This window comes from Cucurbita pepo, chromosome 3 (genome assembly GCF_057944985.1).
Source record: "Cucurbita pepo subsp. pepo isolate OVF chromosome 3, ASM5794498v1, whole genome shotgun sequence".
Classification (NCBI taxonomy): Eukaryota; Viridiplantae; Streptophyta; class Magnoliopsida; order Cucurbitales; family Cucurbitaceae; genus Cucurbita; species Cucurbita pepo.
In genome coordinates this window covers 16589862-16606753 of record NC_141800.1, presented here as the reverse complement: position 1 = coordinate 16606753, position 16892 = coordinate 16589862, and the positions used below count along the sequence as shown (strand labels likewise).

The 16892-nt window shown below is 37.0% G+C and overlaps 4 protein-coding genes across 4 annotated transcripts; all 4 read left to right on the top strand.

Annotated features, from left to right (window-relative positions):
- Nucleotides 1-1192: 1192 nt before the first annotated feature.
- Nucleotides 1193-3171, top strand: LOC111790487 (protein IQ-DOMAIN 19). The gene is made up of 4 exons (XM_023671406.2): nucleotides 1193-1788; nucleotides 1865-2104; nucleotides 2195-2821; nucleotides 2911-3171. Exons 1-4 carry the CDS (start codon nucleotides 1366-1368, stop codon nucleotides 2929-2931), a joined length of 1311 nt encoding a protein of 436 aa, XP_023527174.2. The 5' UTR covers nucleotides 1193-1365; the 3' UTR covers nucleotides 2932-3171.
- A 1887-nt stretch (nucleotides 3172-5058) lies between these two features.
- LOC111790473 (sulfate transporter 3.1) lies at nucleotides 5059-9709 on the top strand. Its single transcript, XM_023671383.2, has 12 exons — nucleotides 5059-5396; nucleotides 5462-5669; nucleotides 6468-6639; nucleotides 6742-6807; nucleotides 6970-7083; nucleotides 7186-7302; nucleotides 7446-7572; nucleotides 7676-7962; nucleotides 8055-8245; nucleotides 8955-9040; nucleotides 9112-9188; nucleotides 9320-9709. The coding sequence occupies exons 1-12, from the start codon at nucleotides 5081-5083 to the stop codon at nucleotides 9497-9499; spliced, it is 1941 nt and encodes a 646-aa protein (XP_023527151.2). The 5' UTR covers nucleotides 5059-5080; the 3' UTR covers nucleotides 9500-9709.
- Nucleotides 9710-11771: 2062 nt separating this feature from the next.
- On the top strand, nucleotides 11772-13294 carry LOC111790291 (leucine-rich repeat extensin-like protein 6). The gene has a single exon (XM_023671155.2). It carries the CDS (start codon nucleotides 11815-11817, stop codon nucleotides 13042-13044), a length of 1230 nt encoding a protein of 409 aa, XP_023526923.2. The 5' UTR covers nucleotides 11772-11814; the 3' UTR covers nucleotides 13045-13294.
- A 1213-nt stretch (nucleotides 13295-14507) lies between these two features.
- Nucleotides 14508-16663, top strand: LOC111790495 (small ribosomal subunit protein eS1). The gene is made up of 7 exons (XM_023671414.2): nucleotides 14508-14644; nucleotides 14743-14790; nucleotides 14881-14986; nucleotides 15439-15576; nucleotides 15675-15860; nucleotides 16053-16253; nucleotides 16374-16663. Exons 1-7 carry the CDS (start codon nucleotides 14634-14636, stop codon nucleotides 16467-16469), a joined length of 786 nt encoding a protein of 261 aa, XP_023527182.2. The 5' UTR covers nucleotides 14508-14633; the 3' UTR covers nucleotides 16470-16663.
- The last annotated feature ends 229 nt before the right edge of the window (nucleotides 16664-16892 follow it).

Sequence of the window (16892 nt, the reverse complement as noted above, 5' to 3'; positions counted from 1 at the left end):
TGAGACTATATAAAGTCATGTATGTTGTATTTGTAAAAAGACTTGGAAAATATATAAAGTCATGTATCTTGTAAAACTATATAAAGTCTCTGCAATTCTATGTAGTTTAGGTTACATGTAGAATCATTCAAGTTCAACATAATCAATCTTGCTTGTGGAGTGATTTTAATCTCAAGCAAGTGCTCTTGCGTTGAGATATCTCATTAACAAGAATCATTCAAGATAGACATGATCGATCTTGCTTGTGAAGTGATTCAAATCTCAAACAATGTTCTTGCCTTGAGATATTCGATCAACAAGGTAATCCGAATCTTATTCTCCTTGTATTGATTCCTTATCTTATCGGTATTCATATCTCCTAATAAAATGAATAAATAAATAAAACTATTCCCTAATTAATGGCTTTAATTTAATATTGCACATGGAAAGATTTATTTGCTTAATTTTTAAATGAGCTCCATGTGGAGAGCACCTAAGCATACTTAGACAACATATTAATCAAATCTACACCAATTATTTTTTCCTAAGTTTTACTTTTCACATTTCTAATCAAAATTAATATTATGAATAACCCACTTAATTTAATTTTCCATTCCTTAATAAAAAAAAATGTAACGCGTATTAAAAGCTTATTGTATAAATTAAAAGTATAGTTTGATTATTAATGAGTATTCATAAAGGAGATGAAACAAGGCAAAGTGCTTCCCAAAAGCAAAACAGGAAGTTGAAACGAAGGGAAGCACTCATTATTACAAACAGGCCATGTGAGTGCCAACTAATTATTGTTTAATCATTTAATAAATAATATTATCTATTTTTTCCTATTTTGTTTACAATTTTATTTATTTACGTAAAAATATATAATACTTTTTAAAGTCTTATCTTTTTGGTCCCCAGGAACCTTCTTATTTTATTTTCTTATTTTTTAAATTTACGTGAAAATCCACTTTTATCTTATATTTGATATAATTTAGTATAAAATTAATTAATTACAAAAACACTAAATATATTTGTTTTTATCTTATTCTTTGAAAGCCACTAAATTATTGAAGATAATGTTAATGTAACGAGGCATGTGGAAATCTGCCATTAACACAAATATAGTATAAATTAATGGATAATTAATTAATTAATTAATATTTATTATTTAATTAAAGTAGCAATATGATAAGGTAAATACAAAAAGAAGAAGGTCATCGATATATTCCAGAATCTGGGAGCTTACCACTCTGTTTCTCAACACATGTAAATTTGTGAGTACTGACAAACAACACGACATGTAACTGAAGGCCGCCATTTTCATCTCAAAACCTGATAACGAAGCGAGAGATCTCCATTTTTAGTTGATTCAGAGAACAAGAAGATATGGGTAAGGCCGGAAAATGGCTCAAGAATTTCCTCTCCGGCAAGAAGTTCGACAAGGAACATTCCCAAATCGCCAATCATGTTTCTGTTGTTTCCTCTGGAAATTCAACGATTCCGGTTTCGTCTCCCAAAGAGAAGAAGCGATGGAGTTTCCGGCGACCTTCACCGGCAAAGGACGTGAACACGCTGGGATCGAATGTCGCCGTTGCCGTCGCCGTTAATTCATCTGTGAATACCACGTTTGATATGGAGAAGGAACAGGAAAAACACGCTATGGCGATGGCTGCTGCGACGGAGGCGGCAGTTGCAGCTGCACAAGCCGCTGCCGTCGTGATTCGTTTGACTGTAGCGTCGAATGGGAAAGACGGTAGAATTGAAGAAGCTGCTGCGATTAAAATCCAATCCGTTTTCAGATCTTATCTGGTAAATGCACAAAACTCGAATTGACGATCGCCCAAATCGAAATCTGAAGAAATTGTGTTTGTGATTGAAAATGCAGGCGAGAAAGGCGCTGTGTGCTTTGAAAGGGTTGGTGAAATTGCAGGCGATGGTGAGAGGCCGTTTGGTGAGACGAAGAGCCACCGAAACTCTGCGGTGTATGCAAGCTTTAGTGACGGCGCAGGCCAGAGCACGAACACAGAGGATCAAAATGGCTGAAGATTCACAGCCCACTGCCCACTCATGGCACTCATCCCATCGAAAATCTTTCCAAGAAAGCCGTCAAAGACATACCCATCAAGTAATTTTCAAACCCCATCAAAATTTGATCTTGTTTTCTTCATATTTGTAACGATTTGGTACAACTCTGTTTTTTCCCCCTTTTTTGTAGGAGATCGACAGAGAAATGGAAGAGAATATAAAGATCGTGGAGATGGATTTAGGTGGAACCCTAAAGAATCGCAATAGCTACAGCCTTAACACCTATTCGAATCAAGAAAACTACCGTCTCTCGCCGGCGCCGTCAGCGATGACCGACATGAGCCCGAGAACATTCAGCGGCCATTTCGAAGATTACGCCTACGGAACAGCTCAAAGTAGTCCCCAATGCTTCTCCGCCATGGCGAAATCCGACCCAAATCGCATCCCATTCGAATTTCCCAGATCGGAATATGCAGAATCTTTGTCTTACGATTACCCATTGTTCCCAAATTACATGGCGAACACCGAATCGTCGAAGGCGAAAGTGCGGTCGCAGAGCGCACCAAAGGCTAGGCCAGAGTCGCTTGAGAGGCAGCCGAGCCGAAGGCGGGCGTCAGTGGAGGGGAGGAACATTCCAAGGGCGGTGAGAATGCAGCGGTCGTCATCACATTTGGGGTCCGCCGCGAAGAACTATGGGTATCCTCCATGGGCGGTGAAGCTGGACCGGTCGACAGTGTCGCTGAAGGACAGCGAATGTGGGTCGACGTGCTCGGTGCTGACAAATCTGAACTATTGTCGATCGGTGGCATCGCAGGAAGTGAGTATTGAACAAATTTAAATTGGTACGTTTTTTTTCTTTAACCCCATTTTGAAGGAATTTTGTTTGTTTCTTCTTGTTTGTTGCAGGTTTATGGGAACAGGCACTAACAGAGAAGATGATGAAATAATAACAATAATAATAAATTACAAAAAAAAAAAAAAAAAAAAAAAAAAAAAAAAAAAAAAAACTTTCCAATTTCTGACCTTTCTTTGATTCTTTTGTTTTCCATTTGATGTGTGTGTGAGTGTTTTGTTTTAGTTTTCAATGGAATGTAATTATAATTTGTAATGTTTTTTAAATTTCGATCCTTTTATTAATAAAATTAAGTGATATTCGATGTTGTTGAATGTTTTTGTTTGGGTCGGTTAAGGATATTTAGTAATAAATTATAGTTTATTGTACTGATTTGGTGTACTCTAAAAATACATCGTTACAATATTGACGATCTTACAAAGATAAAATTTTAGTTAATTTTCATTTACTGATCTCATCTTTTACGGAATCGATCCCCTTTTTATTGTACAAGAATATGTGGAGTTCGGCATGTCTGGAAGCACAGGAGAACGTTCTTTTGCTAATATTATCACCAGTATTCAATACTGGGTCATTCATATATATCCCCTTTGATATTTGATTACGAGGCAAATATCTTTATAGGTATCTTATTGTTATTTCCGTTTATTACTTCTTTTGTAATTTATTTGATTATAAATAGGATAACTTTCACACTATTTAAGTGGGGTGGATTAAGCAAACATTCTCGGTGTCTATCCGAGATTATAAATAAGATAACTTTCACATCATTTAAGTGGGGTGGATTAAGCAAACATTCTCGGTGTCTATCCAAAAAAAAAAAAATTGTTGGGATTGGAACAAGATTCTAGCTGTAAATTTGCATGGATCGGATTATACACCGGTCGAATCACGGATGAGGAATATAATTCTCCTATTAGACACTATTTAGTTAACAAGATAAATGTCTCTCCATTCCCTTTTCCTACTCTATTATTTATCCTATGCAAGTCCGGCTCCGGAAAGACTTAAACGAACATCTCTAAACTTATCGTATATTGTCTTGTGAAGCGTGTTGGACTTCAAATTGGACCACAAACAACCTTATTGGGCTTCAAATTTGATTTAGTGTTATAAGAGAATTCACTCGAAAACACACCGCTAGACCCAATATTATATGTCTTAATGAGTTTTGAGAGATTAATTTATTAATTAAGATTCTCGTCTAAATTAGCCGATTTTAGTAGATAGATAAGTGTAGAGATGTCGATGGGGCGGGGGAGGGACAGGGAAGTCATCTCCATCCCCATCACAACTACCTATTTCATTTCTCGTTCCTACAAAAATTTTCATTTCTTTTTACAGAAATTGAAGCAAAGATTACCCCGATAAATTTTCTTTTTTTTTTTTTTTGTAAATTTACATACTAATTTACTTTTCTATACTTTCTATTTTAATCTTGAATAAGTCTGTAAGGTAAATGTTACCAATGTGGTAACAAATTTTAATGCAACATTGACAACTAATTTTATTTTTAAATAAACATTCATGTTAATAATATTCTTAATATAGTAATAAAATAATATTGATGCAATTTATAAATAATTGGATATTCATTTTTTATACGCCATGCCAAATCACCTTTTGTTAATCTTATCAACATGACATTATGATTTAACCAATCATTATTTATTATGAATTTAAACAAAAAATAAATAAATAAAATCTACCTAAAATGTGAGAAATTAATTAAATTGGTAATTTTAAAAAATAATTTTCTATTTTCACATTTTAGAGAACAATTAATTCAAAAAAAAAAAAAAAAAAAAAACAAAAAAACAAAGTTTGTTAAAACTATATATATATATATTATTATTTTTTTTTTGTTTAGCTTTCAAATTTTGGAATGGGTTTTGAAAATAATTTTAAAAATAGATAAAAAAAAAAAGTATTTAAGAGGTTAATTTGTTTAAAAAAAAACTAAAAACAAAAATGGTTTCATAATTAGTTTTTGAAATTTATGTTATTTTTATCAAAATTATCCATTTCTGAGTCAGATCTGGTGCCTCATGTGTCCACAAAAAATGGTCAAACGGCAGTTGACTTGCCACGTGTCCAGAAAAAATGGGTCCGCGAATCCACTCTGGAGAAGATCCCCGAGGCCCAACTGCTTAATCAGCACATTATATATCCGACGCACAAACCCAAATCTCCCAGTAAAACTCATCCATTAAAGTCGGAATTATGGGTAACGAAGAGATTGAAAGCCCTCACCGTGTGGCCATTCCTCCGACCAAGCCGTTCTTGGTGTCCTTAGGCGCCAACCTCAAAGAAACCTTCTTCCCCGATGACCCTTTCAAACAGTTCAAAAACCAGCCCATAGGAGCCCAGATTCTTCTCTGGCTTAAATACTTCATTCCCTTCCTCCAATGGGCTCCTCGTTACACCTTCAATTTCTTCAAAGCTGACCTCGTTGCCGGCATCACCATCGCCAGTTTGGCCGTCCCTCAGGGCATCAGCTATGCCAATCTTGCCACCATCCCCCCCATCATTGGCCTTTGTAAGTTCCTGCACGATGCCTTTTGGTTTAACACCATGTTGGTTATTAATCATTTTTTAATGCAGATTCCAGCTTTGTGCCGCCATTGATCTACGCCATGCTTGGAAGCTCCAGAGATTTGGCGGTCGGGACTGTTGCGGTGGTGTCGCTTCTCATATCCGCCCTGTTGGGGAAGGAAGTCAGCCCGGTGGAGCATCCGAACGAATACGTGCAATTGGTTTTCACTGCCACATTCTTCGCCGGAGCTTTTCAGGCCTCTCTCGGCTTTCTCAGGTAAACCATTTCGGTTCTGATACTCACTTATGAATCACGACTTTCCATAATGATATGATTTTGTCCTCTTTAACCATAAGCTCTCGTGGCTTTGCTTTTGGTTCTCCAAAAGACTTCCTATGAGATGTATTCCTTACTTGCTTATAAATCCATGATCATTTTCTTGACGTTGGACTCCCTCCTAACAATGATCAACAATCTTCCCTTCGAACAAAGTACAACATAGAGCCTACCCTGATGCTTAGACTCATTTTCTGGAGCCCTCGAACAAAGTATACTATTTGTCTCAACAATCTTCCTATCGAATAAAGTACGACATAGAGCCTTTCTTGAGGCCTATGGTGCCCTCGAACGGCCTCTCTTTAATCGAGGCTTGACTCCTTCTATAGAGCCGTCGAACAATGTACACCATTTGTTCGACACTTCTGTCACTTTTAACTACGCTTTGAGGCTCATAATCTTTGTTCGACATTTGAGGATTCTATTGACATGACTACATTTAAGGCATTACTCTAATACTATGTTAAGTTCACAATTCTTTATTGGACCTTGGAGGATTTTACTGACGTAGCTAAGTTTAGGGCATGACTCTGATAACAAGTTAGAAATCTTGATTTTTTACTATGGTATGATATTGTTCACTTTAAATGGCTTTGTTTCGAACTTCTCAAAATGCCTCGCACAAATGAAATATAATACTTACTTATAAACTCATGATCATTCTCTAATTTAATCAATATCGGACTTCGTTCCAGTGTTGACACGTATACTTAACGATTTGATGTTGGAAAAGTGCAGACTAGGGGTTATTGTGGACTTTCTGTCGCATGCAGCGATTGTGGGGTTCATGGGTGGTGCAGCGACGGTGGTTTGTCTTCAGCAGCTTAAAGGCATAATGGGATTGGTTCATTTCACGCATGAGACTGATGTCGTTTCCGTCACGCGCTCTCTTTTCTCCCAAATTCATCAGGTTTACTTTCTGCCTCGCCGCCGCCGCCGCCGCCATTTTTGTGTCACTTCAAAGCTTTCTCTCTCTTCTGCTAGTTTTCATTTTTGTGTCCCCTTTTGACAGTGGAGATGGCAAAGTGTAGTGTTGGGTTGCAGTTTTCTCTTCTTTCTCCTCCTCACCAGATACTTGGTAAGCTTCTCAATTTTATTCTTTAAATTATGTTTACTAAGATTAAATTCTAAACCCAATTTTCAAAATTGAAAATGAAAAATAATAATGTTCTTATCTCTTATTCAATTATTCATTATTAGTTTTGATACCATGATTAGCACAAATTTTAACGAATTGCAGAGCAAGAAGAAACCAATCTTCTTTTGGATAAATGCATTGGCGCCTTTACTTTCCATCATCTTGGGAAGTCTTCTCGTCTACTTTACCCATGCTGAACGCCATGGAGTTCAAGTGGTAACTCACTGAATCCCCATTGCCGTCTCTGTTTCTTTTGCTTTTAAGATTAAACACATGTCTGAATCTTTATTGGGTCTCTCTGTTTTTGTTTCAATTTAGATTGGGCTTTTGAAGAAAGGGTTGAATCCCTTATCTGTATCTGATTTAGTATTTGGGCCCCCTCATCTTCCCATTGCCATCAAAACAGGGATCATCATCGGAATCATAGGCCTCGCTGTAAGTTTCTTCTGTTATATGGGTGTGCTTAGAAATATGACTACCAGGTGTTTGATGAAATGTCCCAAAGAAAAAAAAAATAGTGAACTGTGTAATCTACAAGTGAACCATCTTCATTTCGATGAATTCATTGTATAATGTAGGAAGGAGTTGCCGTGGGGAGAAGTTTTGCTACACTTAAGAACTACCACATTGATGGAAACAAGGAGATGATTGCATTTGGGATGATGAACATTGTTGGTTCTTGCACTTCTTGCTACCTTACTGCAGGTAAGCTGTGAAGTCAATGGAGGAGCTTAAGTTTTGGTCCATCAATTATTAGATATCCGCAAGGCCCATATGATGATAATCATTTGATTTTTGAAAATTGCAGGGCCATTTTCGAGGACTGCAGTGAATTTCAATGCAGGATGTAAAACTGCGGTCTCCAATATTGTCATGGCAATGTCTTTGATGCTCACTCTGTTGTTTTTGACGCCATTTTTTCGTTACACACCCCTGGCGGTGCTTTCCTCCATAATCATCACGGCTGTGATTGGCCTAATCAACTATGAAGAGGTCATCCACCTTTGGAAAATCGACAAATTCGACTTTGTCGTCTGCGTCGGTGCATACATTGGTGTCGTCTTTGGCAGTATTGAAACAGGCTTGATCGTTGCAGTGAGAAAATTGATAGAATGAGTTCATGTTTATATTATAAATCAAATCTACGTTTATGTTTCTCATTTGTATCAATTGGCATTGTTATTCAGATTACAATCTCTTTGTTAAGGGTGCTTCTCGTCACCGCAAGGCCAAGAACTTCAATATTAGGCAACATTCCCAACTCCACAATTTACAGAAGCATTGATCAATACCCAACAGCTAACCGTGTGCCTGGAGCTCTCATCCTTCAATTGGAGGCCCCAATCTATTTTGCCAACTCAAACTACGTGAGAGAGAGGTAACATTTCTGCAACCAACCAGTATGTAACATGTCATTTTTGGGCTTTTCCTTCCGAGTTTTCCCTCAAAGTTTTTAAAACACGTCTGCTAGGGATAGATTTCCACACCCTTATAAAGAATGTTTTTTGGGCTTTCCCTGCTAAGCTTTCCCTCAAAGTTTTTAAAACGCTTCTGCTAAACATAGGTTTCCACACCCTTATAAATAATGTTTTGTTCTCGCCCCCAACCGACGTAGGATCTCACAATTCATCCTCCTTCGAGGCCATCTCACAATAATTCACTTCCCTTCGGGGCTCAGCATCCTCGCTGGTCCTTGCTAGCACTCATTCCCTTCTCCAATCGATATAGGACCCTCCAAATTCACCCCCCTTTTGGACCCAACGTCCTTGTTGGCACACCGCCTCATGTCCACCCCCTTCGGTGTTCAGCCTCCTCGTTGACACATCGCCCGGAACCTGACTCTAATACCATTTGTAACAGCCAAATTCCACCACTAGCAAATATTGTCTTCTTTGGGCTTTCCCTCGAGGTTTTTAAAATGGGTCTAATAGGGAGAGATTTCCACGTTTTGATAAAGAATGTTTCGTTCTCTTCCCCAACCAATGTGGGATCTCACACTCTAACGGTAGATGGCATAATGATCTACATTATATGCATAAAGATGAGAATGAAGATGCTGATCCTCATCTGTATTTCTCCTGTCCCAGGCTTTCAAGGTGGATCACAGACGAAGAAAAAAGGATAAAATCATCAGGCCTAACCAGCTTGCAGTACATAATTCTAGACGTTTCCGGTAAGTGCTTCAACGAACAAACGACCTGATCGCTCTTTTATCTCATATACTGATTTGAAATTTAAACACAGGCGTAAGCAGCATTGACTCAAGTGGGATCAGCATGCTTGAAGAGGTTAACAAGAGTACTGAAAAAAGAGGTCTCACAGTACGTATTTCCAACTCATTATTCATCTTAAACTCCCTAGAAATAGAATGCCGTTTGATCTCCAGTACCAAAAACCCAAAATGGCAAGCTATGATAATAGTCTTTTCTGTGATGTTATGTGATTGTTGTAGCTTTTGTTTGCAAATCCAAGAAGGGAAGTGATCAAAAAGTTAAACGTGTCGAAGTTCATCGAGACGATCGGACATGATCGGTTCTATCTCACGGTGGGAGAGGCTGTAACAGCCTGCAATCTCAAGCTCCACACTTGCAAGCCAAATCATGTTGGTGCTGAATTAGATTCAACTGTGTAGCCTGCAAAATTACTCCAAGCAGAAGGAGATCAATTTGGGTGATGGAGTCCGCCCACCAAGTCCCCATGGTCAAATTGCTTTTGGTAAGGCTTTTGAAGTGTTACCCCATCCTTCTAGAAAAGAAACCGATCATAAACCATATACTATGTGAATTATTGTACAATATACTCTTCAAGATTTATAAATAATTCAAATCGTGAGACTTTTTTTGTTGTTGTTTTGAATGTTTCTTTCTCCATAAGCAAAATGTCTGCCTTTTTGACTTTTTGTTAAATATGAACATAATACTGTCAGCATGTTTGAGGCTGCAAGTGGTAAGGTAACCCAAAATTCCACATCACAAGCAAACCACAGCCTTTGACAAAGACCATGCAACTCTGTTCCTGTCTCCTGTCTCTGTTCTAATCTATTTATGCCTTTCTCATTGGTTTATCTGTAGGTTGAGCTAACACTTCATTTTAGCTCAACTTTTAACTCTCATTCTGTTTGTTTGGTGAGACCATTTCACTTTCCCTCTCCAATGTCCTTCAAACTACTCTCGTTAGTATTAGTACTTTTTTCATCGAGCTCGAGATGTTTGAGCATTGAGATGGTAGTCGGTGTCAGATCCACCGAGTGATGTTCAGACGGGTGGAGTTATTACTATTGGCTGAAGTGATCACATTAGTCACATTTTTTTTTTTTTTTTTTTTTTTTGTAGAGATGATATAGTTATACATTTGATCGACCCAGTTGAAAATTCTAAGAATCTTAATTAACCTCTCGAGTAAAAGATATGTGTCATTTGATATAGACCGATCGATGATTTAAGGGATGCAATATCCATATGAAATGTGTTGGATAAGTAGGTTGTCTAAATCATTAGGTTAATGAGTTGTTTTCTTGTTGAGAATTTCAATGACCTAACAACATTCTACCTTATGCTTTTTCCATGCAAATCCTCAAATCATGTCGATTCTTAAATTATGTCGGTTTGTAAGAGTAGTTGACCATCATGGTGCTATTAAAAAATTTAGGGTCCATGTAGTCCACGAAGGATTAATAAATTTGTAGCATAAAAAATAAACAATTCATGTACAAAATATAAACACGAATAAAAAAAACTGATTGTAATTACCAATGTGACTATAGTGCTCACAACTGAGAACTCACTATTCGTAGCTATTACCTCGACACCAAATAAGAGTTCAGCCCAATGCTTTATTTCTACATCCAATGATATAAGACGTTTATCATTGCAATAGGTATCTAGTAGAAGTGTGGTGATATATGTCATCCGCTCCATATTTACCTAAAGTTTGTTTCTAGAAATATAATAGTTCTCTCTAAAGTAGTTCAACACATTGTTGTACATGAAGCCAACGATGGAACCCCGAACCAACCGTAAACATAAATAATTATCGATAGTCCAAGATGCAGTGTTAATTCTTGAATATATAAAAATTAATAAATTTTCTTTTTGTTTAATCCGTCGTAAAAATAAGTGAGATCTGAATTTCTAACGTTTTGGTTAAAACCTGTGTGTTTATAAATAATTATTAAAATCTAAAGTTGAAATAAATGGTCGTTAATTATTTTTTATTATAAAAGTAAATGTGTAGAATATTAAAATTAAAAGCAGCCAAAGTTGATTAAAACCGCGTTTTTGGTGAGATAAGAATAATGATATTAAATTTCTTTAATTAATCAAATATATATTTTTATTAAACATAATACCCACTTCATCCGTTGAACATTTAAAAATAAAATATTTTACATTGGCAGGTAAGATTGATATTGCTAAGAAGTAGTCAATTATTTTTTAAATCCTCACATTAGTCAGAGAGAAGGGAACGAGTCATTGAAAGGGTGTGAAAACATATCTCTAATAGATACGTTTTAAAACCGTGAGGCTGACAGTGATACGTAACATGTCAAAATAGACAATATCTACCCGTGATGAACTTAGACTGTTTCAGGTTGGAGATCTAAACAACCCGAACAAAATTCAAAAATCAAAGTAACCTAACTCTCTATTTTCGAGTTGAGTGGGGATTGTCGGATTGCCTTCTTAATTATTTAAAAAATCATATATATCTATAATACACGTCAAACATTTACAATTTAAAATCCATCATTAATATCGGTCATAAAAATAAAAATTAAACATTATAATATTTTTAAAAGTAAGATAGTGTTGGATTTGACTCTATTATCGAGTTAGATTAAGTTGACCAACCAAAAAATGTATCAAAACAATAATAATATATATATATATATCATAACGCAATCTTATAGGTATTGTGAGTACCATGGCTCATTAAACCTCTTCCAAAATGAAAACCTCAAGCTTCCCTCTCCCAAAATCTCTCCTCCTCATCTCCATCCTCACCCTCCTCTCCAACCCTTCATATCAAGCGGTTCCCCCGCCGCCATCGCCGCCATTTCTCCCCAACCCGAGGCTTCTCAAGGCCTACACTGCTCTCCAAGCTTGGAAACATGCCATCACTGCCGACCCAAACAACTTCACCGCTGACTGGTACGGCCCCAACGTATGCAACTACTCCGGCATTTTCTGTGCCCCCGCTCCCGACGACACCTATATCCTCACCGTCGCCGGGATCGACCTCAACCATGTTAACCTGTCGGGCACCCTACCCGACGACCTCGGCCTCCTGACCGACCTTGCTCTGTTCCACATCAACTCCAATCGCTTCTGCGGTACTGTCCCCGAGTCCTTCCGGTGCCTCACTCGCCTATTCGAGCTCGATCTCAGCAACAATGGCTTCTCCGGCGAATTCCCTTCTGCAATTCTCTCTCTTGCTGCTCTCAAATTCCTCGATATTCGATTCAACAAATTCCATGGGGATCTCCCTTCTCCCCTGTTTGACATGAAACTCGATGCTCTGTTCATCAATAATAACGATTTCAAATTCTCCTTACCGGAAAACATCGGCAATTCCCCTGTTTCTGTTCTGGTTTTTGCTAATAACAACATCAATGGCTGCCTCCCTTCCAGTTTATCCAACATGAACAATACACTCAATGAAATTATAATCACGAATAGTGGGTTGAATGGGTGTTTGCCGCCGGAAATTGGGTCGTTGAGCAATCTCGTCGTCTTCGATGTCAGTGACAACAATCTTGTCGGACCACTGCCGGAGACGATGGCCGGAATGAAGAAATTGGAGCAGCTAAATGTCGCACATAACCAATTATCCGGTGAAATTCCGGCAAGTATTTGCTCGTTGCCAAAATTGCAGAATTTCACGTACTCGTATAATTTCTTCTGCGGTGAGCCGTCAGTGTGCCTGAAACTTCAGGCCAGCGATGACCAAAAAAATTGTTTGCCGGAAAGGCCACTGCAACGTTCGCCGGAGGAATGTAAAGCTTTCTACTCTTACTCTGTTGACTGCGGCGTCTTTGGTTGTACTCATCGGCCGCCCCCGCCGCCACCTCCTCCTCCTCCTCCTCCGCCCCCGCCCCCGCCTCCGCCTCCACCTCCGCCACCGCCACCTCCACCTCCGCCGCCGCCACCGCCACCACCGTATTATCAGTATCCATAGTGATTGTCGTTCTGCTATGGATATTTTTTTGCGAAAGGGTTCATGGAATCGGAAATTCTTCTCATAGATATAGTTGGTGAAAAGGGAACCCAAATTGGTTTTGGATTATGGTTTTACTAATTTTCTTAATTAGTGATTAGTGATGTGATCTGTGTGTAAATTTTGAAGTAAAACAAACCCATGAACAAATACAGATTTGACTGGTCGAAAAAAATTCAAGCTTATCACGAGAATCTTACTTCAAATTTTTTAACTTAGTTTGAGTTCTATCTCTAAATTTAAATAAACTATGTATATTTTTTTATGATTCTTTGACATCGTGTACGATCATAAGGTGTAACCTCATAATCGTTCTTGCTAGACACTTATATGAACCATGTCAATCTAAATAGTTCACTACTAGAAATTGGTTGAATACTCTATTACCGTTCTTGTATAGTACAATACTCATAATCACCAGCGACCAACCCTTATGCCTAACAACTATAACGATACTCATGTAGACACTTGCCAATTTGGACAAGTTTACTGCTAGAGGATAAGTCAAAGATTTCCTAAAAGTCTCGATTGACTATAACTTCATAAAATGACATTACATATCCCGACATTATATCTACCACTTGATCGGAGAAACCAAAAAATATAAAATTTTTAATTTTTGTAGTGAACTTGGACACGCATATTCCTATTCAAACTCCCTACAACTCAAGCGGGTCTCCTTCCCATGCAAAAATAGGTGGTGAAAAAGGAAAACCTTGAAGAATGGTTATGAATGGAAGAAGAAAACCCTTTGACAATAATCGATTTAAGGCTCGTTTATGGTGACCAAATTAAGCCGAACACCCATGAAACAAGAAATCAGCCCAGACAAAATTTATTAAAAAAAAAATAAAAAATCTCTACATTATAATTAAAACCACGATTAAATGCTTGATCTTACCTTCTTTCACGAGTAAGTGACCTGTGCAAATATTATAATATATTTGAAATTATTATAATTTAACTCTGAAATAATAAAAAATGTTGGTTTAAATCCTAATAGAAATATAGTGAAGCATGTCGGATTAATTTAACAAATTTAATAAATATGGAAAAATTTTAAAATTTTGAACTTTTGGTCTAAACAATTTTAACAAATATATATATATATATAAATATTTATTTACATGGCATTTACAAATACTCTATCTATTTTCTTTAATGGAAAAGTAATTTTAGCTATTTTTTAAAAAAAGGTATTATCTTAGAAAATTAAGAAAAAAATGTATTATGATAGAAAAAAAATTGCTCTTATTTCTTTTGAAAATGGTATTCTCACAATTATTTTTGACTGTAATTACAGACATGGTAAAATTTTGATATTGTTGTAGACTCTTCGTTAAAGTCGAGGTCGCAAAAGTATCAAATCAACGATTTAAAAATAATAATAAAGTAATAAATCTAAAAATAAAAAAAAAATAAAATAAAAAAAAAGAGAAAAGAAAGCATGACCTATATAAACAGAGATTTAGGGTTTATGGCGGCTCTCGAACTTTCTCTGCCGGGCAGCAAAACATCTGCAGAGTCAGGGCAACTCACCTCCTTCAACCATGGCCGTCGGGTACTATCTCTCGTTCTCTCATTCTCTCTTCCTGATTGTTTTCGATTTTATGCTGCATTTTGGTTTTTATATCTGACACTCGATTTCTGTTGGATCAGCAAGAACAAGCGGATTTCGAAGGGAAAGAAGGGAGGCAAGAAGAAAGCGTGAGTATATCTATTTGCTTCTTTAGTTTCTCAGATCTTTGTATTAGTTTTGGCGTGCCTTTATGTATCTGTTATTTGCTTGTCCTTCAGCACCGATCCATTTGCCAAGAAGGATTGGTATGATATCAAGGCTCCTTCAGTTTTCACTGTTAAGAATGTTGGAAAGACTCTTGTTACGCGCACGCAGGGTACCAAGGTAAATCGACACTGTTCTGATTGCTTTTACTTTTGTGTTTATACTTTATATGAGAGCTGAGAGTGTAGAGTGAGGGAAATTATATTATGTTTGTATAATCTTAGAGGGATTTTTGAATTTGATTAGTGTACCGAGTTTAATCTGATGGCCTTCTAGCATTAGAGAGGTTGCGATTATTCTACTGTTTATGGTTTTGTATTGATGCATTTTTTTGACTGGAATATTTGGTATCTGAGAACTAAAGATTGGATTTTATATTTTCTAGATGACTTGCAATACTAATTGCAAGTTCATTTGCATTGGATACGATGTTAACTTCTTTAGAGTTATCTCAAGTCATATTATATCACTTTAGCTTTAAGACCCCTGTTTTTCTGCCGTGATTTGTATGTTATTGTAGGTCTTAGTTCATACAATGTGAATGTGAAAGTTTTCTTTGTTGCTCTCAATAGATTGCATCTGAAGGACTCAAACATAGAGTCTTCGAGGTCTCGTTGGCTGATCTTCAGGATGATGAGGAGCATGCTTACAGGAAGATTCGATTGAGAGCAGAAGATGTTCAAGGGAGGAATGTCCTGACAAATTTCTGGGTTAGATGGATTTTGCATTTAATTATGTAGATTTATTCACATCATATTTTGTAGCCTTCCTTTTGATCATCTTTATTCTTCATTGTAAAAATGTTCAGGGAATGAACTTCACTACTGACAAATTGAGGTCTTTAGTACGCAAGTGGCATACTTTGATTGAAGCTCATGTGGATGTCAAAACCACAGACAATTACACCCTTAGAATGTTTTGCATTGGATTCACTAAGAGAAGGCCAAACCAGGTGAAAAGAACCTGTTATGCGCAATCCAGCCAGATCAGGCAGGTTAGTTCATAGGACTTCTGTGAGTATTTTGTAGTAAAAATTGAGTAATATTTTTGATACTAAGTTTACTTCGGCCTGTTATTTTGCTTATGGTATTTCATTTTTGAAAGTAGTTCCATATTCATTGGCACGCACTTGTGGATTTTGCAAAAAAATTCTTTAAACAATGCCGATATCTCTAATCCATGTCAGATCCGCCGGAAAATGAGAGAGATCATGGTAAACCAGGCGGCCTCTTGTGATTTGAAGGAATTGGTTCGCAAGTTCATTCCAGAGTCAATTGGCAAGGAGATCGAAAAGGCAACATCAAGTATCTACCCTCTTCAAAATGTGTTTATCCGGAAAGTTAAAATTTTGAAAGCTCCCAAATTCGATCTTGGGAAGTTAATGGAGGTATATCTGGTTTATTTCTCGAAGTATTTCAGAGTTTTATGTTTCCTCCGTGATATTTGTATTAGAAGGGAAAAATTCTATTGTCATTCCATTAATCGCTTTTGCTGATTATGCTTGCAGGTTCACGGCGACTACTCAGAAGACGTTGGCGTGAAGGTTGAGAGACCGGCCGACGAAGCGGCGGTAGAGGAGGCTACTGAAGTTGTTGGAGCTTGAGTTCAGTAATGTTAAATTTCATTCCGAGTTGGTTTAATCTGTTTTGTTTATTTTTTTGCCCTCGTTTGCTACAAACTTAGTTTTAGCCCGCTTATTGGTCTAGTGAGAAGAGTAGGTTTTGAGGATCGCAATTTTGTGCTATTAGTCAAAGAATGCCTTCATTGAATTAATTTCACAAATTGCACTTTTTTCCCGACTTGCTCGACACGCAACTTTGTTCGTTATGGTTCGTGTTAGTTTGATCAAGAGGTTTTTTTTTTTTTAAAGTTCATTATATGGCAAAGAATCAGCACCTCTACTTGGCTTTTATATAGTGAATTGTGAGCTTGTTGCCACATCCATAAAATAAAGTAAAAATGAGATGGTTCATTTTTATGTCTATTTGATCCCAAATTTTAATATTATCATGAAAATTTTATTTTG